Here is a 25,617-nt window from a genome sequence, read left to right as displayed (position 1 = left end):
CAAAGATTGAAACTCTGCCACTCCAAGCTAAGGGAGTTACACTGTCATGGCAGCACTGAGCAGTGGTTTCTTAGGTCATAAAGCAAGAAGAAAGAGATGGCTTTGTCTTACTGTGATGGATCACCGTCTTCTCTTTTCCACCCAATGAAAACAGCAAGTTTTTTTTTCCACAAGAAACTCAAAGCAGAGGAGAAAAGCGTGAAGAGAAACAAAAACCTCAGTGGGAGTATAAAGATGAATGTTTTCCTTAGTCATTTCCCTCTCCCTCCATGACAGTATTAGCACAAATGACAATCACATATTTAATTATTTTTTTATTGCTTATACTCTATTTACAGTGTGTGTGTGTGTGTGTGCATGTGCATTTTGTGTGTTCATGCTTAGACAGCAAAAATGATCCGAGGCCAGCTCTTGTGATTATTGCTGTTTAAACGTGTAATGCATGAGCGAGACAGAAAGTGTGAAGGAGGGAGACTTGGAGAGAAACAAAAGAGAGAAATAGTATATTTATTTGCAAAGATCAGGAAAGGCATGTCTGTCAAATGGAAACTGACGCAATGTTTATGTCTGATGCGCACAGCTCTTCCCTGTCTGGTGGTCAGTTTCCCTCTATGTGTGTCTACCGTATTATCATATGTTCATTTATAGTGAGTTCCTTAGTTAGTTTACCTCTTCATTAGTCGCTGTGTGTCTGCCATCATTGCTGCATTCCGTTACCGGGTCTCAGTGCCACAGATGGATTTCACAACTATCGTCATCACCGCCATCATCAGTATGATTCCTGCATTTTCCTCCTCTTTGAAGGATCTGTTTTCCTCTCCAGGGAAGGAAGAAAAACAAGAACACTTTTACCCTCGTCTTGTCAGTTAAGATGGCCTCAGAAAACTGAACAAAAACACTTCAAGTCTGATGTTAGAGGAGAACATTTTCTTTTTTTTTTTCTTCATTCACTTTTTGGATAAGGGTAGGAGGTGGTAATTGAAGGGGGGCTGAAAATTGCTTTTCAGTCACAGAGCGTTTCTGATGGCAATTCATTACTCGAGGCTGAAAAGAAACTCCATTATTCTCACTGTTCTTGACAAAATGTTTTGGCCTCTGATTTTGCTTTCTAGTTTCATTGATGCTTGTTTGGTTGTTGTCGTTTTTGAGAGACTGAGCTCATGGTCTGGTGAGTGCTGTGTACCTCAGAGGAGCTTGTTGAACCGTGATACGATACTAGAACCATCATAAAGCCCACTGCTACAACTGCTATCACTACCACAAACGGTAGTGATAGTAGTTGTAGTGCTCTGTGGCATTCCTCTGATGAACAAGTGATGCATGAAAAAGTCTGTAGGTATGATGTTTTGCCTACGATGTTGCCTAGTGGATACTAATATCAATGATACTTCTACTTTTCTGTGATTGATACCTAAAAATATATGCAAATATTTTGCCACATCAGTCAAAACATCACCTTTAAAAGTTATACTGCACTTGAGTCTGATATATTGAATGTCATGTTGTTCAGTCAACACGTCCATCACCTTTCAAAGGCAACAGGATGAGGTCATTGGTTGAGATGGTGGATTGCCTTTGCTGAGCCAAAGAGATACGGATAGAGTATATTGAGTTGGCTTCTCTCCCTCCTATCATTCAAATTGCAAACAAGATGATGAAGCACATCACATTTGAGCATTTGACTACTATGTCAATAATTAATAACGATGAGAGGAAACTGATGTGATGCACTTTACTGCAAGTGGGATGATGCACTTTCTGGTACGTTAAGTATGTAAAACCTCGCTGTACCCTTTTATTAATTTGACTTACAGAACATTGAAGTGCTTGTACTTATTTTGCACTTTTCTTTATTTTTGCTCGCCTCATCGGTCTGATTTTGCGTCTCATTCTAGCGGAGTGTGGGGGCACCATCAAGGATGAGCCCTCTGGTCGGATCCTGTCTCCAGGCTACCCAGCTCCATATGAGCACAACCTGCACTGCATGTGGACCATTGAGGCCGCCCCTGGAAGCACTATCAGGTCTGTACAACGTTGTTTGTTTCCTTTTTTTCATGCTCTCTAGTTTTCTGATTACAGTGTTCTTTTCCCGACTTTCTTTCAATCTACCACCTTTCAATATACTTTCAATTTAGCCACCCTTTTTGCCGTGGTATTCATCACTTTCACAGGCTGCTATGTAATCAATCTTCAGTGAGGTGCTATTGGCCAATAGTTGAGTTACTACTGGATGAGGGGAAATGCCACATCAGAGCCTCCATGTTTTAGACTACACCACAGCATTTCAAGTGTTCAAGTACATTTTGCTTTCATATGTAATTATGTTATGTCAAGAATTTGATTAAATGTACGTAAGCAAAATAATGCAAGGTGTATGATTTTGGTCAAGGTTTTTTTTTTTTTTGATACCTTGAGATATTACACCAACACAGATATTAAGATATCTCCATAATTTGTCATTCTTGATGGCCTGCAATTTTCATGCTGCTCATCAGGGTTGTAATGGCAGCAGGCCCAAGCAGCTCAAAGGACCATTTTCCACACCGAGTCCCTCTGCCCATCCTGCAGGATCCCTACATGTTTGTTGAATGTGTTCTTGGACTGTCCCATGGTATTAATTCCTAGGGGGACCATGCTGTGAATGGTAAACCTCAAACAGAAGCACCTCGGATCATTACCAAGTAATGCTGTCAGTGTATCACCCATTCTGTGTTTTTTTAAGCTTCTGTTTAGAGTCCAGGAAGATATTTACTGAGTAGGTTGAATTTCTGATGCAATAACGGAACTTTGGAAGTAATTAGCTACAGCTTCCACTTCCTATGTGTTGGTTCCATGCAGCGCTGTTTATTTCTCTACTTCTCCAGTGACTGTGAATGCTTACTTTTTTAATTCATACATAAATAACAATAGTACATTTATCCATTTATGCAAATGTTTGTTTGTGGGTGTGCTCTGTCCTGTGGTTTTCAGAGTCAGTAACAGAGATATATGGCCATTACAGCACATTTATTTTGCCAGTGTTGCAGCTGATCCAAACGGCCAGTCATTTAATTAGGCATCATAATTGTGCCGTTAATGAAACAATTTGTTTTTGTTTACCTCACCTCTTCTCACCCTGATCCATCACCAATCCAAACCCCTATTGATATTGAAGCCTTACCCCCTGGTGGTGTTAGTGTCGTTCTCTATCCATTAGGCTGCTTTGGACTGCAGGCATGTGGAGACCAGTGTCGGCCATATATCAGCCAATGCTTATGATAACTTCCATGTTTTGGGAGCATTTAAATGGATAGCCATAAAGCCACAAGCATGGAAGAAGCAAAGAGTGTTGGATGTATTCAGAATATTAACTGTGTCTGTGCACTGTCATGACGCAGCAATGTAAACTAATGTAATAATCTTGTAAGCTGAGGTACTCGAAGGAACGGTGCTTTTCAAGGAGAATACTGTTAAATCCATAAGTACTGTGTATATGAAGGAACATGTGGAAGAGGCAGAGGACACAATAGATGGTTTCAGCCGGAAGGCTATAATCTCTCTTTTCTCATAAATTGGATTAACTTTACCTAGAAGATCACATGCTCACCATAGTGAAACATTTTATGTAAATACTATACCATACACAGTAGGATTTTACATGAAAGGACAATTGAGATGCTTGCTATTAGTTTTATTTTCAGGGTGTTTACTTTGACATCAGATGAATTGAGTAGGAATCATAGTACCTTTCAAATATACATTCTATAAACTTACAGTAGTTCAACAATGTCAGGGGACATGAAACACTTTCACAGTTTTAATATAAACTTGAATGAGAATAATTCTATGTAATGTTTGGTGTGTCTTGTTGGATATCACCAAAAGTTTGGTATCTGTTGCAGGCACTTTGCAGCTTCAGTTTGGACATTATCCAGTGTGCTGGAGTAAATCCAAAACGCTGAAAAAATATATCCCTAATACCTTGACACTGCATTGTATAGTTTTTTTCCTTCACTCTACCATATTATTTTGTGTAATACTGTACAGTTTTATTTATATGAGCATGCCGTCCTATGGCATGCACATCTGACATTCCTAGGTCCCTCACGATTGCTAGTTTAGGTTCATTAGCGCCTTCGCTACCTCTGGGTCCCTGGCATTCCTCTGCAAGGTATGCTCCACATCCTTGCCTTTGATCCTACCCACGCAATTCATTATTGAGAAGAATTTGCAATGCATTAGCCGAGGGATTCCTTGTGTATCAAATGGTGTAGCTGAAGGAAGCACACTAATCAAACCGTACTAAGTATGTGAGAGACCAGGAATTGAGCCGAGTGGCAGCAGACATCTAAAAAGCCCACAGACTGGTTTGCCAAAAGTTATTGATGGAAAGAGGATATAGGTTGGAGGCAGAACCTGAAATATAGACATAAAGAGATAATAACAATGAAAAAGGAATAGAGATGATAAGGGAGGCAATGAGGCAATGAGCCATTTCACTGATGCAGCATTCAATGGTTAGTGCTACAGAGACTAATGGTGGGATCTGTACAGTTAACTGGTTATTCATATAAGAATTGGTGTTCAGTATGTAGTAAGGAGCTGTGTGTTATAACACTGTATGGAGCTGTTTTGAGTCTTGTCACAAGACATCAAGAGGACTAACACAGTATTAGATGAGCAGATGGTAAATGGACTGCACTTGTATAGCACCTTTCCAGTCTTCCAACCACTCAAAGCACTTTTACACCACATTCACACATTCACATGCACGTTCAAACCCTGATGGCAGGCACTACTGTGCAAGGTGCTGACCTGCTCATCAGGAGGAGCTCATTCTCACACACACACACCAGCAATTTGGGGTTCAGTGTCTTAACCAAGGACACTTGCAGACTGGAGGAGCACAATGCAGATCTTCTGATTTGTGGACAACTCACTCTGCCTCCTGAGCCACAGCCACTCCCAAAAATTTGAATCAGTTCCGTATTGTACAGTAGGGCTTTGGGGAGAAAGAAGAATTTGCCTCTTTCTTTAGTCTCTCATCGTTTTTGTCCCACACACTTCTGTTGCGCAGTTCAGTTTAGTGAGATCATAGTGGCCGTCTATTAAAGATTGCATATGACCATAGTGCTTTTTATTAAATGAGACAGTCAGGATTTAGAGTGTGATTTAATTCAACGCCCATAGGGGGGAGTCTACAGTAAACCCAACTTCTCTGTGCTAATCCAGTGATTTTTGACTGTCATGTTGATCTCTACAACCATTGACATTTTAACAAAATGTATTCGACTACTAGTGCCTCAGTAGTTGATCCATTGTTCACTGTCGACGGAGCAGCACTGAGATTTGTCTCTAGATAAGATCATCAGTGCTGCGCTGTTCATCTTAAGGACAGACTTAAGGTAGGTAGGTAAAATCTGAGGTGTAAAATATATATTTTTTAAAGTAACATACAGCTTGTCATTTTTTTAAGGTGGAGTTTCCCTTTTAAGGAGCCACATATACCACTTTTCCAATGCAATGCATCCCATTTGTCACGCTCTATCACAGAAATGGTGCCCTCACACTCAAATGAATGCACATATATTTCACTGAGTTTGCACAGCTCAAAGCAAAGTTTCATATATTGTGTATTGCCAGATTGGTTTGTGTGTGTGTGTGTGTGTGTTTTTATTTGTGTTCTGTATCTACTGGAGAACCAATCTGACTTTTGGAGCATTCAAAATAGGGCTTCTTTCTACTCAGTGAAGTTGTATTTTCTTGTCTGTTCTTAAAAATTAAGTTTTTTCCAACATGGCAGGTTTGCAAGCACATGGGTGTCTGTGTGTGTGTGTGTGTGTGTGTCTGTCTGTGTGTGTTCTCTAACCTCTACTTTTATCTCATCTCACTGATTCATTTCCCAATTTCACACCTTTACTGCCTAAAAACAATTGTGGCTGTTCTTTTGTCTGTATGATAACACTGCTTCCATGTTATTGCATCATGTGCCTTCAGTGCATGATCTGAACAGAGATTTCTGGGAACACAGATTGGGTCAGGTGTCAAGCCAATCCCCTATGTGGTTGGTTGTACTGTCTGATGTGCTTGGCGTCTTTTAAAGCCCATGGTTTGAACGTGTCTCACCCTTGATGGAAGATCCCACAGGGACAGTCCCGCAGAGGCCACATGCACATATACTGATGAGGCTAGCACTCAGTGTAACATTGCCTTTGTACACACAATCTCAATTAGTTGCATGAAAGTAGACGGTTTGAACCGTATGTTTTCTCTACATCTCTCTTCTTCCTCTTTCCCTCATACCACACACACACACACACCCATACACACCCCCACATACTTACTTATTTATCATCGTCATGCACACACACACGTACTCTGAAGACACCCCACAGGACTCGTGATTACAGCTAGACTATTTTGTATTCATGAGAGAGTCTCAGCTCACTCTGTTTCTCTCTCTATTTCTCTCATATGAATACAAAATAATCAAGGCAGAATCAAAAAAGACCCGAGGAATCTTTTCCATCCCTGTCTTCCCCGTCTCATGTGCTTGCTGCGATTCCTCTGACGCTTGAGTGAGCGGTTTTATCTGGTTAGGAAGAGGACAAGTGTGAAGGACCTAGAAACCCAAATTTCTTTTTCCTTGGTGAGACACTAATTGTGCTTCTCTCAATCATTTCATTCATCTCTCGCGTCACCTGAAGTTGTCTTTAAATGGAATTACTGCTTCAAAAGCTAGCACTTAGACCTTGAATGACTAGCTGCGAAGCATTTTGTTCTCATTTAGCAAGTGTGAACCTGCGCGCGCACACAGACACACACGTACACATATTTCAGAGGAAGCTGTGGTGGCAGAGTCTGCATCACTTACAGAGCAAGAAAAGTAGGGATAAAGAAAGTTGACCGAAAAAAGGCAACCAAGATGACTGTTTCATTAACAGAAAAGTGTAACCTACATGCCCTACATGTGTTGTACGAAGATCTCTGAAGAAAAAGAGAGAGATTTTGACATGCCAGTATCAACATCTGTACCTTCCTGCATCACTCTTATGCTCTCACTATCTCCTGTTTTTCACTGTCTCCTTATCCCGCCCCCCAGCCTTCACTCTCAGAAAGTGACATGGAGAGATAGGCTATTTAGATCTTGAATAAAAGGAACCAATTATCCTAACATGCAGCCCACGTCCATCCTATCCATCCGACTGCTCAGCACAAATCCCTCCATCCTTCAGAGCTTCCTCTGCTCTCCATCAACCTCTTATCCTCCTGCCATCATTCTCTTCTTCCAGCAATGATTAACGTTTGTCTTGTTTTCTTTCCCTCCCTCACCTTCTGCTTTCCCTCAACGCACCACATCCTTTCCACCCACCTTTCTCATCTTCCTTTTAACACATAAATTTGGAAGTAGAACATGGTGCCATTCGGTGTCTGACAGTCCTGAAGGTTGAGATGCGTCAACACATGAGCATGGATCCAACACGTGACTGATACTTGATTCCAACATTGCTCATGCAAATCCCCAGAGTCGTCTCACTCGCATCTTCAATGTTGTCTGGACACACATGTGCACCCCTGCTGTGCATCTCATTAATAGTCTATGCAGGAAAGCACAGACACACACACACACACACACACACACACACACACACACACATATTGAAAAACATGCTCTTTCTGTTTTACTCATGCTGGCAAATCCTGTGAAACACCTCAGCATGTCCTGTCCAGGGAATGGGGAGGTGGGGCGTAGGTAAAAGGATCGTAGCACCCAAGGGTTTCATAACAGCGTTTGCATAACAAGCACCCAGCTGCCTGAGGCGCTTACATGACAGGGACGAAGGCCTTTGAACATAACCTTTGTTCACTGGAAGCGGAGGGGCTAGCCAGGATGGTAGTGGGAGATTAGTAGGTCACCACAGTGACGGGTACTAAAATGTCATTATGGTTATAATATAGTTCTATAGTATAAACGGGCTGCTATCAGATTTATGAGAAATTGTGCACATAGAGATGCCTAATCTTTGTATGAGAAATTGCCAACTGTAGATTTGTATGTGTAGACTGTAGAATTGTATTTTTTGTTAGTTTTCCAAATATGTAGTTAGTTATACACCACCTTTGCAGAAAAGATACTCAAAATATTTCACCTGAATTTGATGTATGCCTGCAGATTTTTATTCAACAGATTACTAAAACGGATAAAAAATAGTAAAAGTGACACCTGCAAAAGGTTCAGCAGCTGGCATTTGTTAGCTGCCACGGAGACCTGCAGTCTTTTACTGGTGCATTTCAGACTAAGTGCTCCTCGGTTGTAGTTACCACTGAAGGGTCACTGTCACACCTACATTTTTGTATCTTTTCAAGCATTTGGCTGCTGCCCCTCTAAACTAATGAAATGGGTGTCTTCTCCAACTCTTAATAGACTGTAAACTTTGGAGTTTGATTCTTTGTTCCGCAAGAGAAAACACAGGTATGTGTCTTGTAATTTAAGTTTGGCAGTAAATTGCAATAGGTTGTCTGTGAGCCCCAGAGTACTGAAGAGAAGTAAACAAGTTTAGATTGCTTTCTCTTCTATATTCTCTAATAGCTCATATGGATGGGTAATGTTCTGTAGTTGTTTTTTTATTTACAATATTATTATTTTCATCAGGCTATGAATGATTACTGTATATCACAGGGTATATATGCTTTAGTGAATATTAGCAAGGGGAACTGTCAGCATAGGAATGAGTCCAAATAATAGGATTAGTATTTATGCTAGTTTGTAGTTGATGAATGTTGGAAATGTGATGTGCTGCTTTGCAGAGATAAGATTGTTCGTGTGCGTAGTGTTTGTATGTGTGTCTCTGTTCCTGCATCTGTTTCTCAGGTGCTGATGCTTATTTACGGCCATGTAATGCAACATACCCTTCAAATATACCTATCAGTGTACATTTGCGTGAATATGTGCTGGTGTGCCTGTCTGCATCTGTTTGTTTTATGTACACTTCTTTCACAGGCATTGCGACAGGACTTGTCAAGTAGGTTATGTACAGTATCCACACACACACACACACACACAGCGCATTGTTGAATAGCCTCTGGCTGCTGCTCACACATCAGACAATATGGGAATCGGAGTCTGACACCAATTATGCAAAAATGGTGGGAACTTGTTGCTAAACCCGACATATCAGTGGGTTGCTGTTTCTCCTCTGCATCATCCGTAGCTTAAGGCTCTGTGTGTGTATGTGTGTGAAGGGAAGAGGATACTAAAAGCACAAAAAGTACCATGATTCCCTCCAGGATTACTAGGACAGAGATTACAGTTCAACGCATTGAATTCAGAGTGATATTTTGAGAAAATGACTACTGGACAGATTTATAATAAGCTAAGCTTAAGCTTGTGGACAAAATAATAGAATAAACAGAGCTCTACAGACTATTATCTTTAAAAAAATTTTTTTAAAAACTCAATTTAAGTGCTGTATTAGTATTTTATTACAATAAGTGTTGTTTGCATTAAAACTGAAATTACTGACACATAGTGTCAGGAAATTGCTTTGAGGCGAAATGGTTTTCAATGAATACGCAATGAAATCATTTTCATAATAGATTTTTATATGAACTCTTTGAATCACTTAAGTACATTTCCAAGTCATGGACAGTAAATCAACAACAAACAACCTTTGTTGGATCAATTTGTGTCATGTTTGGTTACACATCATCTAAAGATAGCATTTGAATCAACATTAGAGACATTGTTTTATTTTGTTCAAATACATTTGGAGAAAAAAACCTGTGCAGTGCATTCCATTAGTTTGTCTTATTTTTGAAGGCATGCAATGTATTTCAGAGGGGGAAAAAATCAAAGGCGTAAATTCAATGAGCTGACACACAGGCCCTCTTTTTATATTTTAAAAAGTATTTGAGAGTTTGCCGCAGGACAAAGCTGCTGAGAATACTGTTTGTTTGTAAATAAGTCCTTTTTATTGAGTGGCCCATGTCAAGATTACTGCCTGCCCCTTATTTGTTCTAAAATACTACTTTGTGTCCCTTTAGTCCTGCTGAGCCAGTCCAAACTGCATACTTACCCCATGCTCACGCACAAGACTCCAGGCAATATATCATTATGAATCCGCTGCATTATGGCTGCCACACTCGCACACACAAACACACACGTACACAACCACAGCGCATTTCACATCCAGTGGACCACCAGCTGGCTGACAGCTGTCTGCGCCAAAGTGAAGGGTAGATATTTTGACAGCATCATCTTTCTGATGTCTAGGCTGAAGCTATTAAATGCTGTGGCAGATGTATCTGCTTGACTGACATCGTGGAACATCCATTGAACGCTCTGGATCTGGCTCCTGTGATTCACTTTAAATGCTATTTGTTTCCCTCCTTTATTCTTGCCCTTAACCATGTTTTTGTTTTTCCTCTATTCTTATTGTTCCCTTTAATCACACTATTATGTTTTGCATCTCTTAAATACTCAGTAGTTCTATTAAAACCATTTAATTCCTCCTCTGCTCTGACTCATCCTGTTTTATATGGTATAAATTGTGAATAGTATTGCTTAAAACCTATTTTTCCTTTTTTGTTTTTTACCTTTCTGCTTTAATATCATGTTATTCAATCTGTCGTCAGCATTTAATACAAACAAAAAACTAAACCTTGATATTAAACCCTTTGGAAAGATGGAGGAGGCAGAAGATTTTTTTTTCTCCCAGTCCATTTACCACTAACATGTACAGAACAACTGGAGTATTGATTTTTCTCTTGACTATAAAGCTGTTAATGGGAAATCTTCTAGATATGGACTTACAGCCATCCATCCATTGTGTACACCGCGAGAGGCAGGGTACACCCTTTAATGGTCGCCACTCACTCTCACACCTATGGGCAATTTAGAGTCACCAATGAACCTGCTTGTCTTTGGACTGTGGGACGAAGCCGGAGTACCCGCAAAACCCCACGCAAGCACGGGGAGAACATGCATACGGACTCACATATCATACATGATGCAATTATCATCAAATCGGAGGTGCCAATAGTGAGAGACATAAACAGCTTTATGCGGTTGCTTTCCGTTTGGCTGAATTGTAAGGGGAGATGTGTGTGAATTAAAGCCTGAGTATTTCACAGGTAGCGGCATCTGTTAACTGTCATAGCCTCTAAAGTATTTTGTCTTTGTCTTGAACAGTCTGCATTTCCTAGTATTCCACACGGAGGAGGTCCACGATGTGCTCCGGATCTGGGACGGGCCCCAGGATGGAGGGGTCCTGCTGAGGGAGCTGAGTGGCTCAGTGCTGCCCCCGGACGCACACAGCACCTTCAACACTGTCAGCCTGCAGTTCACCACAGACTTCTTCACCAGCAAGCAGGGCTTTGCTCTGCAGTTCTCCGGTGAGGAGGAGGGATGATGGGAGGAAGGAGGGAAGGGAGGGAGGTGAAGAAGTGTCAGATGAACATGGGTTAAATGGCGAGGTGGTAACTGGGTTAAATGTGAACTATGACAATAATATCCCTTTGTCATGTTCTAACTCAGGACCATTTTCATTTAATTTCAATGATTGAGCCTCCTCTTGCTCCTTTAGTCTCTACTGCGACCTCCTGCAATGACCCCGGCATGCCTACTAATGGAACCCGCAGTGGCGACAGCAAGGAGCCCGGGGACCATGTGGTGTTCCAGTGTGATCCTGGCTACATCCTACAGGGGGCCAACAGGATCATCTGCACTGAGATCAATGGTCGCTTCTTCTGGCAGCCAGACCCTCCCACATGCACAGGTACTCTACTAACACAGCATGCAATCATCAGGCTAATGATATTAGATGGAATATGATCAGAACTAGCCTGAATATTATCACATATCCATCTCATACTGCAGAATAACAACATGTTGCTTACTTATCTATCTATCTATCTATCTATCTATCTATCTATCTATCTATCTGTCTATCTGTCTATCTGTCTATCTGTCTGTCTGTCTGTCTGTCTGTCTGTCTGGATATATAAAGTTATCTTTTAAAGTATATTATGCCGTACCGCCTGTCTAATGCAGTGCACTGTCTCACCTCTTTTGCTGGCCTGACTTTGTGAAATAGGTAGACATTACAGATTCCTAACGTGATTACTTAACAGACTCCTTAAGTGAATCTTAAGTGGCAAACCCGATTGCAGTGTTCCCTAGATGTCTCCTGCAGTCACTGCAGCAGACAGAGAGATCTGATTAGCCTGCTTCTCAATAACAGCACAGACCTCTCAGTCAGATCTCCACTCTCCTACTTTTTATATATGATCACACTTGGTACTCTACAAAACAATGTGATTAGCATTGCCAATTAAGACCTCGTAATTAACTGCCTTGTTTAATTAGTGCTCAGCTTTATTAGTTTGATAATTTTTGGTGAGAGGTTGTGCAGGACGATTCCCTGACAGTCACAGGTGAGAACATGGTAAACAGCGTCAATGGGCATTAGCCACATCTCAATTAAGTGTCTATCATTGGGACTTCCTGCAGGAAAGCCATATACCATACAGGAGACTAAAAACAGCAATGTATTTGGTGCTCTGAAAGTTGGTATTTCTTTGTAAACTTTATGTGAGTCTGAAATCTATTTGTTTTTGTGTCATTTTCCACTACTTTTCCCTTTTTTTTTAAATATATTAATACTTTCTAAGTAGCAATTCTGTCAGTTGGTTGACAATCAACTAATGTTAAGCATTTAGTGCAAATCATTTTTCACAGAATAATAATAGGCAGAGTAGGGCAGGTCAGATAAAAAAGACAATTTAAATTGGAAATTAGATGATATATAAGTTTTTTTTGTGTGACAGAATAGGGATTTGGGAGAAATAAACAATACCTGAAAATTAGCGTTGTTGCTGCTGCTTTACTGTCACATGTAATAATCCATTTCTTCTTAATCATAGCTCCATGTGGCGGGAACCTGACAGGTCCTAGTGGGCTGATTCTATCTCCAGACTATCCTGAACCGTACCCCCATGGAAGAGAGTGTGACTGGACAGTCACTGTCACACAGGACTATGTCATTGCTCTCAGCTTCAACCAGTAAGCTTCAGTAGCATGCTAACTGCAATATGGGTTTGGACTTTGAAGATTTCTGCCATTGTTGTATTACTATTTTATAATCATTACTCAGTGAAAACACTGAGTGTTAGTGCATGTTTATTCATATTCACTCGTATTATAATAAAATAGAGAATTTTCATTATTTTGTGGTGTTGTTACCTCTGCTCATGTGAGTTGTAATTGCTTATGCAAATTGTATTTACCCTTTTGCAACCAGGTTCAGTTTGGAGCCCAGTTATGACTTCTTACATATTTATGATGGGCCGGATTCCCTCAGCCCCTTGCTGGGCAGTTTCTATGGCACAGACGTTCCAGATCGCATCGAGAGCAGCTCCAACACGCTCTTCTTGGCTTTCCGCAGCGATGCTTCGCTCAGCAGCAATGGATTTGTGCTGCAGTACACAGGTGGGTAACTTTTTAGTCAGAGGAGTGACTTGAAAAAATACGGCATTTAGCTTATTGAACAAAACTATCAAGCCAGTGGAAACTTTGATTTTATGTGTCTATGTCTGTATGATGTCTTACGTCATTAGTTTTTCATCTTGAGTGTCTTAAGATTCTGAACTAAACAGTGAATTTTAAATAGTATATGAGGCTTTATCCCTTAAACAATTCATGTTTTAAAATTCCTCCTCTGGCAGAGTGAGAATGGATTTACCCTCTGCTGCTTATCGACCTTGCAGATTATTTCTTTTTAACTTTCTCTTGTGTCTCGTCCAAAGTGAGGGAGATGAGTTGTGTGAAAATTACCTCAGAGAATGGGGGTGTCTTCGCTGCAGCATCCTGATCACCACCTTCCCATTTATGCCATGGCCTGCTTGGGCGCCATTATTGATCTGTACCTCCTCTGGTAGCTGACTAACACAAAGAATTATGAAAATGAAAAGCTGACAGCATGGGTGCTTAAGCTCTTTTTGATCAGTGCCTTGTAGCTACGCAAAAGGCTTCTCATAAATTAGAGCGAACAACGTTTTGTTGTCTCATGTCTGAGCTCAGCTGACCGCAGCATGTTCTTAGCAGGACCCACATTTATTAGCTCACACGAGGTACTCTGTACTGCACACATGGAGCAGAATGATCGCAGACATGCTCAAAAGAGAACCAGTTGGTTTAAGGATAACGCAACACATCTGTGCTGTCTGCATTAGTGTTTCAGCCTCACAGGGACAACGCCTCAGTGCCTGTATATTAAAGCATTTTCCTAACAAATGTACAGATGCTGAACAAGCTCTAAATTAGACAGGGCATCTTCGTTAAGGGCTTTGCTTGAGAGAACAGTGTTAAATCGTTCTAAATCTCCCAGCTTCAATTAGAGCTGTTTAAGGTATCAGATGTTTAACCAATTCCAGATCGACCCTGAGCTCTTTGTTTCTTGGCTGCTGTTTAGATGGGATTAGATCTATATGAGCAATTCATCTGATTTCAGAACGCAACCTGTTTATGCAATGCAGTTCTGTGATTCATATGCCGATGATACATCAATAGAGTGAAGCACAGCGTTTTGGTTAGACAGTGTTACAGAGCCTACCTCTTAACTCACTCCCAGCTATATTTACTGCAGTGTGTGATATTGTATGGCCAATCTGGTAGAGCAGATGGACCCAGTGTGTGGTGCTGAAAAACTCCCTCTCTCCACTTCCAATTCTCCACACTAATGAACCATAACCAAATAATACATAAATTACCTCCTCAGTTTCAGACAAACAACATGGCACAAAAGCATGTTTGGCTGGGTGTTTGGGTCTATTTGGTGAGGAAGCAGCAAGTTGACGGGTTGGCCCGGCTAGTATTTGGTCAGACCGCAGCTGAAAATTGCATTACAAAATCTGCCTGAGGTGCTGTCGGCCTCTTTACCAAGCAATCGTTATGTCTTTCTCTTTCTGTGTCTCTGGCCATGTCTGATTAGGCTCTCCAGGGAAATATGTGGGCAAAAACTTTCCATGCCTGAGCCACATTTGAATAACACACACAGACATGGACAGATCCACACAGAAAAAGACACACACACAAGCCTTTATACTCACATCTTACCTTCACCAACTCCTAGGCTCACATCACTTAAACTCCTTTGAGTATTTTTCCAAAACAGATGATGCCACTCGTCCATCTCTTCTCACGCCTACTAAAGTGTCCCAGGGCAAGGCTTGTTAAATTGGCCATCTTCACGGTGCTGACTGACCTTCTCACCGCTTGTGTCCAGGGCCAGTCCACACCCTAATGCCTGCTACGTCCATCACGCCTCCGCTGTCTCTTGCCAGGTGTGCTGGTTTAATGAAGGAGGCGGCAAGGGAAAGTTCAGGTCTAAATCGGCCCTTGAAAGGGCTCAACCTGTCTAGAACAGGTGCCCTGGGTGACAGACAGACAGACCACATGCTTGGCCCCAGCTCTCTGTGCAGCCATGAAGGGCGACCTCCTGTCTGGTCAGCAGGTCCCCAGCATTCAGCTTAAAAACTGGGCATTTATCCAATGTGGCACATTTACATTTTATCATCAATAAATCATTAGGACTTTAGTCAGGCATAGGCTTTGTAATAATTACTGCACACACAGAAGACTTTGCAGGAAATACGCTTGGTTTATAGCACAAAGGGAATTTGTTGGATGGTACACAACAGGGGGAGGTTGTTGTTCATAGTGCAAATTGAGCCCGACTCTAAAAGACAGATGGTGGAACAAGACAAAACCTGATGTGAGAAATCCGCTCCAACATGTTGGCCGTCTTCATTAAAGTTAGACAGAAAATAAACATAGAAAAGTGGTTCCAGGAAGGTGAACGTAACAAACAACCCTGAGACAGCTAACAATATGAGTTTTGTAAATAGCACAGCCATGAGAAAGAAGTATAGAGTTATCTTATTTTTAAGATAAGATGATTGACCTTTATAGGATGCTTTTAGAATATGAACCTGAATCGTGGTTTTCTTCACAAAAGAAAAGATTTGACTCTTCTACACTTTTGTATGCACGTGTTAAGGCATCAAATACTAAAGTTTTCTGTGAGACTACAGTGGACTGTGTTTAAGATTGAAGTCAATTGCTTTGGGCATTTTTCCTATGTTTATTTTAGCTGTAAGAGCGTGAAGTGTGCCAAATTGACAGGCTTCTTCTCACATGCACATTTTCCACCTTAGAACAATGTGATGGTAGATTGAGCGAGACATCTTTCTTACGACCTCAAGAGTGGTGATTGATATGTGGTTAGATATAGTTTGTGTGAGTGTGTTGAGGTTGAGTTTGTGTGCGTGCGTGCGTGCGTGCGTTTGTGAGAGAAAGCTTGCGTATGTGCATTGTCTTCTCTAGTTGACTGCACAGCAAAGCGTTGTGTGAGAGGCGGTTGTGTGCAGTCAGCAGACCTTGGGCCAGAGCAATGCCACTCTCAATCAGCTGCCTGTCTGTCTCCACAGCCATACATACCTCCAGCAGCTACAGATGAAAGGGCACCGTCAAGGGCTGGAGAGAAGTGGCAGTCAGTGAGATATATTTACTGAAAGAGGAAAGCGCAGAGTAGCAGGAAAAAGGGAACGAGTAAAGGAAGTAAGAAATCTGAGAACATCAGGAACCTTAGGCAGAAAACAATTACCATTCCAGTATCACCACTGCAGCTTGATGCAAAAACCTTTTTATTGAATTCCAACGAGCGTTCCCTGCTATTGCTGATTTTCCACCGTGTTACCTCTCTCCACAGAAAACCCCAGGGAGTCCTGCTTTGAGCCGGGCCTGGTGCGCAATGGGACACGGGTGGGTGCCGACCTCAAGCTGGGCTCCACTGTCACCTACCACTGCGACAGTGGCTACACACTAGAGGGAGATCCAACCCTGACTTGTATCATGGGGGGAGACGGCAAGCCGAGCTGGAACAAGCCCAAACCCATCTGCATTGGTAAACAGTGACATGTGGAGACGGTTGTTCGGAACACAAATGGCATTAGTGCTTATAGATTTATCACATGTAAACATACATTCATGGTTGTGAGATTTTTGCACAAAGCTACATCCTGCAGGTGTAAGTGTAAAGTGGTGTGGGCTCATTAGTGGGCTAATGGTAATAGATGTGAAGGTGCAGATTTAACTTAATCTGTAGTTTGAAGAGAGCTTCTCATTTTGCATATCTGTTCCTCACACTCACAACAAAACCTGCGTCACACTGGCTTTTCGGTGACATTCCCACGCTGAGCATATTCCCCTGGACAGCTGGTAAAAGATCCCAGACACCACTGAATCTGGCTCTCACGCTGTGAGGCCTCAGTTGTATGTCAGGCGGAATACATGCTCACACCGTGTACATTTTCACACAGGCAAAATACACATTCACATGCATGGGACCAGCATTTGCACAAAGGAACAAGCACGTGCAGAGCATTTTTAGGGGCTTTAAGCAGGAGAGGAGATTCGGGCTTCATTTCACCCAGGCTAACCCAGAGGGACACTTGGAAAACATTGCAATTTCACTGTGGCAAACACCAGGGACATCTTCCACCCAAAGCCCAATCAGACAAGAAAAGTAATTTAGGAGTAATGGAACAGGGGGGATGGAAAAGCTGCAGGTTGGGGAAAAATGGAATCTTACACTATTGGCTTTACACCGTCCATCTCTCTCTGCCCTGTCCCTTCATGTCTCATCTCCGTGTCTCTCTCTAGCTCCATGTGGTGGACAGTACTCTGGTTTGGAGGGAGTAGTCTTGTCTCCCGGTTACCCTGGCAACTACAGCAGTGCACGAACCTGTCTGTACTCTGTGGTGGTGCCCAAGGATTACGGTAAGCCAAGGAAGAGCACTGCATTACTGGGTTTGGTCATTTTTCCTAGCAGATTTTTAATTTTGCTTTCTTCGTGTGTGCGTGTTATTTGCGCAGTAATCATTTAGGTGAAATTAAGCTGCGGCAAAATGTCCTCATCAGGCTCAAACTGTGCTCAGGTGCCTCACTAAAATCTAGATTCTTTCACTGTGAAACTAATGAAAGTAAGAAGAGAACAGTTGAGCTGTTATTTTTACACCTGAATATTCTTAGTGACAGTTGCGTAGGAGAAAACACGTTGTTGGAAAACTTGTAAAAGCTCCCACACGCACCGTGTTCCAAACTTGCAATTAAAGTATTTTAGTCAGAAATTTACTGAATGCATTTTTTCACGTTTTTCTACACTTATTGTAGTAAAATCAAACAGTGATTGATAGCTCCCATATTCATCTGTGTCATTGCACTACACATATTTTCATGTAGCCGGTGGAGCAATTTAACCAACATCTTACACATCAGACATACAATTTGTCTGTCAGACTCACACATAGACACACACCAAAAAATAATTGGTGTCTAGAAGATACAGAGTTGCTCAATTTTTGCTACTTTTTTGGCATTTCCATCTTAAAGGTCACAGCTTTCCACCATATGTGATCTGATAGCGTAGGAAGCAGCAAATTATTCAGCAGCAAAACAATACAGTGTGACGCAGCTCAAACATGGAAATACAAGCACCAAAATGTTTCACTTACTTGCTCTGGATGTCTCTCTGCTTCACTTTCTGTCTGTTTCTCTCAGTTTTTATCGCCTGATTCCTTTTCCCTTCCCTCCAGCTCTTAAAAGAGTTATCAGCATTGTGCCTCTCTAAGGGAAAGCTCAAGTCCTATCACTGTTAAATTACACCAAACAGGAGCCGCTGGCACGTGTTTGGCTTTGGGGTACTTCACCCCAGTCTTTTGAATGTGGAGGTCATGAAGCCCATACAGAGGTCCAGCTCTGCTCCAAAATGACTGGGCACCGATGCTTCTAGGACCCTGTCTGCAACACATTTCACTCAATAGAGTCAAAGCGAGACAGGAAATTGAAATAATTAAAGTCCACATTTGCATTTTCCTGGAAAATGACAGCGAGGCCCAAGGCAACACACTTTGTCGTGCAGAGCCAAAATTGCTCTTGCTTCCATTCTTGCCGCTTCTCATTAGGCTGATGCACCAGCCCTAATGATAGGCTATTTCCCTCAGTGCAGAGGACAGGGGGGCTGTCACTGCAACCACTGGCTTCATAGATGGAGATGAAGAGGATGTACGAATAAAGGAAACCACTGAAGTTGAGCAGGAGAAAACAAATGCTGAGTCAATGTTTAACAAGTGGAACTCAGAAGATAAGGTCCTGCCATCACACCTAATGAAGAGCACTGGTCCTCTGTCCTCTCTGCCTCTCCCTCATCCTCTTCATCCCTCTCTTTAACCTGCAATATTTGCCTCAAGTAAACCAGACAGAGATTGGATGTGAAATGTACAGGCAGTAGCAGTAAAAAGGGTGGGTTGAAAAGATGAAAGCTTTATAGTGTAGCTTTAGCTGCATATTGTGCAACAGATTGGATGTCATTGCCAAAGCCTTTCATCTACTGACAAGCCATCAAGCCCAGACAGGACTGCTGATCTAGTCGTGTAATATCAGTTTTTGGTTGTGTTGTCATAACTGGCAGTATTATCCATCCCGCTCTAAGAATGACATTTTGATTGAAATTGCTGTTGATAATGTTCTTTTTAATGTGGATACAACAGTACTTTTTAAATTATTTTTGTACGTCATTTCAAAGGGATTTTAGAGTCTTCAGTGCGACTGTGATGCATTCATTAACTATAGCTAATTTTGGTTTCCTCTGATGTCAATTTTCTGTCCGTATCTTTCTTTTCTAGTGGTCTTCAGTCAGTTTGCCTTCTTCCAGACAGCTCTGAATGACATTGTGGAGGTTTATGATGGGGCGACACAGCACTCCCGTGTTCTTAGCTCCCTTTCTGGAGCACACACAGGTAATTCAGCAAAAACACACACACTGATACGCCTGCATGTATGAATATGTTTAGTTAGCTGGTAAGGGGGAAAATAAAAGCTGTTTAGATTGAACTACAGTTAAGCGAGACAGGACTTGTTTCATATTCAGCACCAGCATGCAACAAATCAGTAAGTGTAATTTTACTGTTTGATCTCCTGACTGTTATTGTTTGACATGACGGGACTAAATAAAATTATTCTTTACTTAACCTTATCCCTTTCATAAGTGTCCAGTTGAACTCCGACAAATTGCTGACACAGACAGAGCTGCTGTGGCTGCAAGTGGGCTCCAGTGAGCTGTAAAACAATTCAACAGTGACAACGTTAGGAGTCACAGGGATAACATATCAGCAGGCCGACTCAGGACTCGCATGCACAGACACCTGTTCTAGTATTACACAAACACACACACACACACACGACATCTCTTAGGATATATTTCCATACTATTATGCAGGCAAACAAGTGGGATTTAAGCCAGAGAAATGACATAGGGATATCCTCACTCCCTTTCATCGACAAAAATGGCATTTTTAGCTTAAAGACATGAAACAAAGACACCTACTCAAAGCTGCATTAACATTACCTCAACTATCATACATAGTGAATTACAACCTTGAAGCATGGATATTGTGTTAATAATATTGGCTCACCAATAAGCTTGCAGCTATGTATTCAGCTGTCTCAGTTTAAAGCCTTGCCAAAATCGCTGCACAGATCCCATTCCATGCCAGTAATTACCTCAAATTGGCTCAAAAAAAAAGTGGCCACATGCCTCCACAAATTTTATATTGAAAACAATAACATTTATTCTATCAGTCGTTAAATAATGACAACAATAAAAGAGAATTCACACCATTTTCTGATTAATTATTCCTAGTATAGTGTAGTGATTCAGAGAAATACCAGTTTGCCATTATAAGTGATGCATTCCTGTGAAATTACTAAAATGAAAACATTCAAGCTCAATTGGTGGCAGCCAATCGATGTTTCGTTTGTTTCAATTCTCCCTCCTACCCAACCCAGTGCTGTAACCCTTGCCACAGAATGCCAAATCTTTTCTAAAATCTAATCATTGCTCTAAGGCCAAAATATCCTTATTCTTATTCTTTACCTTTATCTGATCATCATACTAATCTCTCCTTAATCCTAAAGATAAACTCAAAATCTGAACTAGTCTCCAAATGAAGTGAGGTATACCCTAGTCTTGCTTGCAGGAAGTTGGTATAAACCAGCTATTGGCCAACTAATTTAGAGGACTTCTTCCCTTCCACTCAGCAAGATTAATGGGTTAGTGAAGTATGTTGAGTCTAAAGCCAGAGCTTTTAGTGTTGAAAAAATGGCTCTCATTTGGCTAGGCTAGATCACCATGGTAACGTACGCTCCATATCTTGCCTGTTCCATAGGAGATTATGTTCAGAGTCTCGCATTTCAATCAGCCAAAAAACGCCACTATCTCCTATTCTATTCTATTCTGTTCTATTCTATTCTATTCTATTCCTGACGATATTCTCTGAGCGAAAGGATACTCAGCAGAAGGAATGTGTTAGGTGTGCTTGTTAAGCCATACATTAGTAATGACATGGAACAAAGCCATGTAGTTACAGTAGAGCAAACTGTATGCATTGCATTGTCACAGGAACCTACATACATTCAGTTGGAAATGCAGAAAGTCTGCAATATTAACATGACTAACAAAACACTGACTAACAAGTCATTCATACGTTAAAAGTATAATGAAGGCACAGTTTTCATCTTTCCTTGATTTGAAAAACAGTGATATCCACATATCATTCAATATGAGACAGTGTCAGAGCTAAATGCACTTGAGAGGAATGTTTAGATATGTGCTGCATTGAGTTCAAGAGATCTGAATGTGCAGCAGCCATGTTAGAGATAAGTTCGGGCAATTGAGAGTGTATTGCTGTCTTGCCTTTTGCAACAACAGTTTTTATATTCTTCTTACAGTACTGTGCAAAAGTCTTAAGCAGGTGTGAAGTAAGAATGCTTTCAAAAATATAAAATGTATTTATTGTTTTATTGTTATCGATTTACAATATGCAAAGTGAGACAACAGAAGAAAAATTTAAATCAAATCAATATTTGGTGTCGCCACCTTTTGCCTTCAAAACAGCATCAATTCTTCCAGGTACACTTGCACAAAGTCACGTATTTTGTAGGATCATAATCAGGTGTATGATTAAGCAATTAGACCAAACAGGTGTAGGCTGAAACAAAGATTTCAAAACAGACTGGGGCTGTTCAAGCTCTTTTGAAGAAGCACAAAGAAACGGGCAACACTGCGGACCGTAGACATGGTGGTAGTCAAAGAAACTTAGTGCAGCAGATGGACACATTTAGTTTACTTCCCTTTGAAACTGGAAGATGTCCAGCAGTGCCGTCAGCTCAGAACTAGCAGAAACCAGTGGGACCCAGGTACCCCAATTTCGGCCAGTAAGCCATACCTACGACGTGGAAACATGGCCAAGCGACTCAGCTATGCAGGAAAGCAGAGGAACTGGACAGATGAGTCAAACTTTGAAATATTTGACCGTAGCAGAAGGCAGTTTGTTCGCCGAAGGGCTGGAGAGCGATACAATAATGAGCGTCTGCAGGCAACAGTGAAGCATGGTGGGGGTTCCTTGCAAGTTTGGGGCTGCACTTCTGCAAATGGAGTTGGGGAGTTTGGTCAGGATTAATGGTGGCTGAGAAATACAGGCAGATACTTATCCATAATGCACTACCTTCAGGGAGGTGTCTGATTGGCCCCAAATTTATTCTGCAGCAGAACAACGACCCCAAACTTACAGCCAATGTCATCAGGAACTATCTTCAGCGCGAAGAACAGGGAGTCCTGGAAGTGATGGTGTGGCCCCCACAGGGCCCTGATGTCAACAACATCGAGTCTGTCTGGGATTACATGATTTAGCAGAAGGATTTGAGGCAGCCTACATCCACAGAAGATTTTTGAAAGCATTCTTACTTTACAGCATTTCTTCATACCTGCTAAAAACGTTGGCACAGTACTTAAGCTCTCCATCATAACAACCTGCTCCTCTTGACGAAAGTAGGCAGCACATGGTCAGTCATTTTGTGTGGAGAAGATCCAAATGACATGTCAAATACAGCCTTTTATGGTAACACGTGGAGCCTGATGAAGAAAACCTTGGTTAACAAAGACAGTTATAACCACCATCAAGGTACCCATTATCCTTGATTGCGGTTTCTCTAGCCAGCTCACACAAAGAAAGCCTATGTTTGCTTCGCTGCCCAAATAGACCTTTTTTCCAAACATTTCTGAATAGATTTCCAACAGATGTACAGCACACATAGAAAGAAGAACTGAATGAAGCAGTTGTAAGAGAATGGAGAAAAGTAAAAAAGATAACTGTTGTAGGATTAGAAGTGAGTGAATTGATAACAAATTACTTCTCTTGCAACAGTTGTGAAACTGCAGTTGCATGGATGTGGTAAATACCACAACAGTGTCGATGGCCACAAAAGAGCTTGAATAGGGGAGGTTCAACCTTTCAAGAGGGGTCGAGTGAAAAGGTGTGTGAGTTTAGGGTAGCTCTCGATCTCAGCCTGCCCCAGCCTTGTGGCTTGACAAAAGCAAAATGATTACTTTGGTTTGTGTCCAGGGCAGCCTCAGAAAATCCAGTTTACAGCTCAATAAACAGGATGCTATGTTAACTGCAGACTTCTGGCAGCAGGTTCACAGAGCTCTCTAACCAGCCATGGCAGAGCAACAGGGTTGACACACTTTGGCAAAGGAAGAGAAACAGTGCTGCTGAAGAACTAGTGCATGCAGGCATAACTAGCATGCATTAGGCATAATCCAGAAGTGTTTACTTGCATCTATCAACAGGTACACTGAAGCTCAGAAATCCACTAACATACACATCTGAATGCTTACAAAGCAAAACAGTTCATGCATTCTGTCTAAATATACAAGCTGTCATTATGCACAATAAATATGTAGTCAGGTAATGACTATTTTAGTGGTTGGCAGGGTATTATTTGTCAAGCATGGTAAATTACAGTCGTCAAAACACAAGCTAGTTGTGCAAGCTGTAGTAATGCTGACCTTGAAAAACATATTACACTAAACTAGTCTCAGTGGTGGAATAAAATGGGAGGAAAGGGAGGGTTGAAATTGTGAATGATAAAAGATGGGAATTAGAAAAGAGAAGGAGGCAGCGTGTAGGGCAAAAGGACTGTATCAAGAATTCCAGGAGACTTATCTCAATGCAAATTTTTTGAATCGATTTTTAAATAAAGGCAATTTTCACTCTTTTGGCCATTATCAGGTGTGACTAGGGAGTCCATTTTAATTCCACCACATTCAAGTTTGACCACTTTTATTTGTAATGTACATTTGCTGCTCTTTTTTTTCCACTGCTGAATAAATGCAAAACATTTATTTATAAAAAATCACATCCCAAAATCTATACAGGGCCAACTCTGTTTTTAACTCAAATCTTGTTTGAGTTGTGGTTTAACAGCGTGCAGAGTGCTAATCTGTGACTATTTTCCCCATGACTTAACCCATACACAGCAATAACTGCCACAAAATTTGAACTATTGACGTCCAGCCAAAGTCATATCCATTCTTGTGAGGACTTCATATGCCAGGGTAGAGGATCATTTTAAGGGCAAAGTGGTTTGCAGCTGGAAAGTGTCCAAAGGGCTGATATGTTACATGCTGACACATGTTTGATCTATCCGGATGAATACCTGCCCGGCATAGCAAATTATGAAACACTGTCACCATGATAGCACACAGCAAGGGCTTCCTCTAATAAACTACCCAGCATGCCTTGGGGATCGTACAGTGGAACTCGTACAACATGGTGGTGACACATTAAGAAGCTGTGCCATTGGGGCTACCTCAAGACACTGCACTTAAAGGCACAGAAATAATATTCACACTCAAAAACCTGAGCAAAACGTGCATGCAGAGGACAGACTCGCAGACACACAAACGCGCAGGCACACAGATGTTGCGTCTGGAGTTAAGCACGTCTGCCTCCCACTATAGTGTGACAGCAAGCAGACACAGAGTAATGAGATCCACTGCAGAGAGCCAGTCAGCAGCACACTGGGAGAAAGACAGAGAGGCAGCGACAGGGATGCTCACACTTTGTACCGCATTCTACGTCCGTCAACAAATGGTTTTCCACCACAGTCGATAAATCATGGAGGTTTTCCTTGTTTTTAATTATGCTATGAGCTGTAGAGAATAGCAGGTGATTATATCAGTAATTTCACTGATAAGATATTCTCTTTCTGAGGATTTGATTAATTTTCAAAGTTTTTACATTTTGGCACAGGTGAATGTTCTTTTAGGAATCACTATTCAGTGTCAAACCCATACATTTCTCAATAAATTGTCCATAATGCATAGTTTAGGTTAAGTGTGTGGCATCTTGTAGAGCAAACTTCACAAAATGTTTCACATTTCAGTCACAAAAACAAATTTCACACACAAAGACCAAACAAAACGGTAAACACTGAAAATGCTGTCTGCACTAATAGGTTGTCAGATGCCATTTAAAACAAAACCTGACAGATCAGATTTGTTGTTACAAAACATTTGAGCTACTACAACAAAGCTTGATCACCCTCGGTCTTGAATTTTGACAGATGGACAGCCACTAAGCTCTGGTCAGGTGACCTTAGAGTCCCGCCTGTACGGTATGCTGTGAAGACTTCCTGAATGTAAGCAGGAGCTTGATTGTTGACAGCCTTGCGCTGCA

At 41.4% G+C, this 25,617-nt stretch overlaps 1 protein-coding gene across 1 annotated transcript in view; it reads left to right on the top strand.

The window, feature by feature from the left end:
• Positions 1-25,617, top strand: part of csmd2 (CUB and Sushi multiple domains 2) — a 218,311-nt gene that overhangs the window by 135,945 nt on the left and 56,749 nt on the right. The window contains exons 26-33 of the mRNA XM_070847122.1: positions 1,896-2,022; positions 11,171-11,373; positions 11,565-11,756; positions 12,904-13,042; positions 13,281-13,468; positions 16,749-16,943; positions 17,702-17,818; positions 19,723-19,836. Coding sequence (XP_070703223.1) covers positions 1,896-2,022; positions 11,171-11,373; positions 11,565-11,756; positions 12,904-13,042; positions 13,281-13,468; positions 16,749-16,943; positions 17,702-17,818; positions 19,723-19,836 — 1,275 coding nt within the window. The remainder of the gene's footprint in view (positions 1-1,895; positions 2,023-11,170; positions 11,374-11,564; positions 11,757-12,903; positions 13,043-13,280; positions 13,469-16,748; positions 16,944-17,701; positions 17,819-19,722; positions 19,837-25,617) is intronic.

The sequence above is a fragment of the Pempheris klunzingeri genome, chromosome 16 (assembly GCF_042242105.1).
Source record: "Pempheris klunzingeri isolate RE-2024b chromosome 16, fPemKlu1.hap1, whole genome shotgun sequence".
NCBI lineage: Eukaryota > Metazoa > Chordata > Actinopteri > Acropomatiformes > Pempheridae > Pempheris > Pempheris klunzingeri.
Note: the sequence above shows the minus strand (reverse complement) of the source record. Positions and strands in the feature narration are given on the sequence as shown.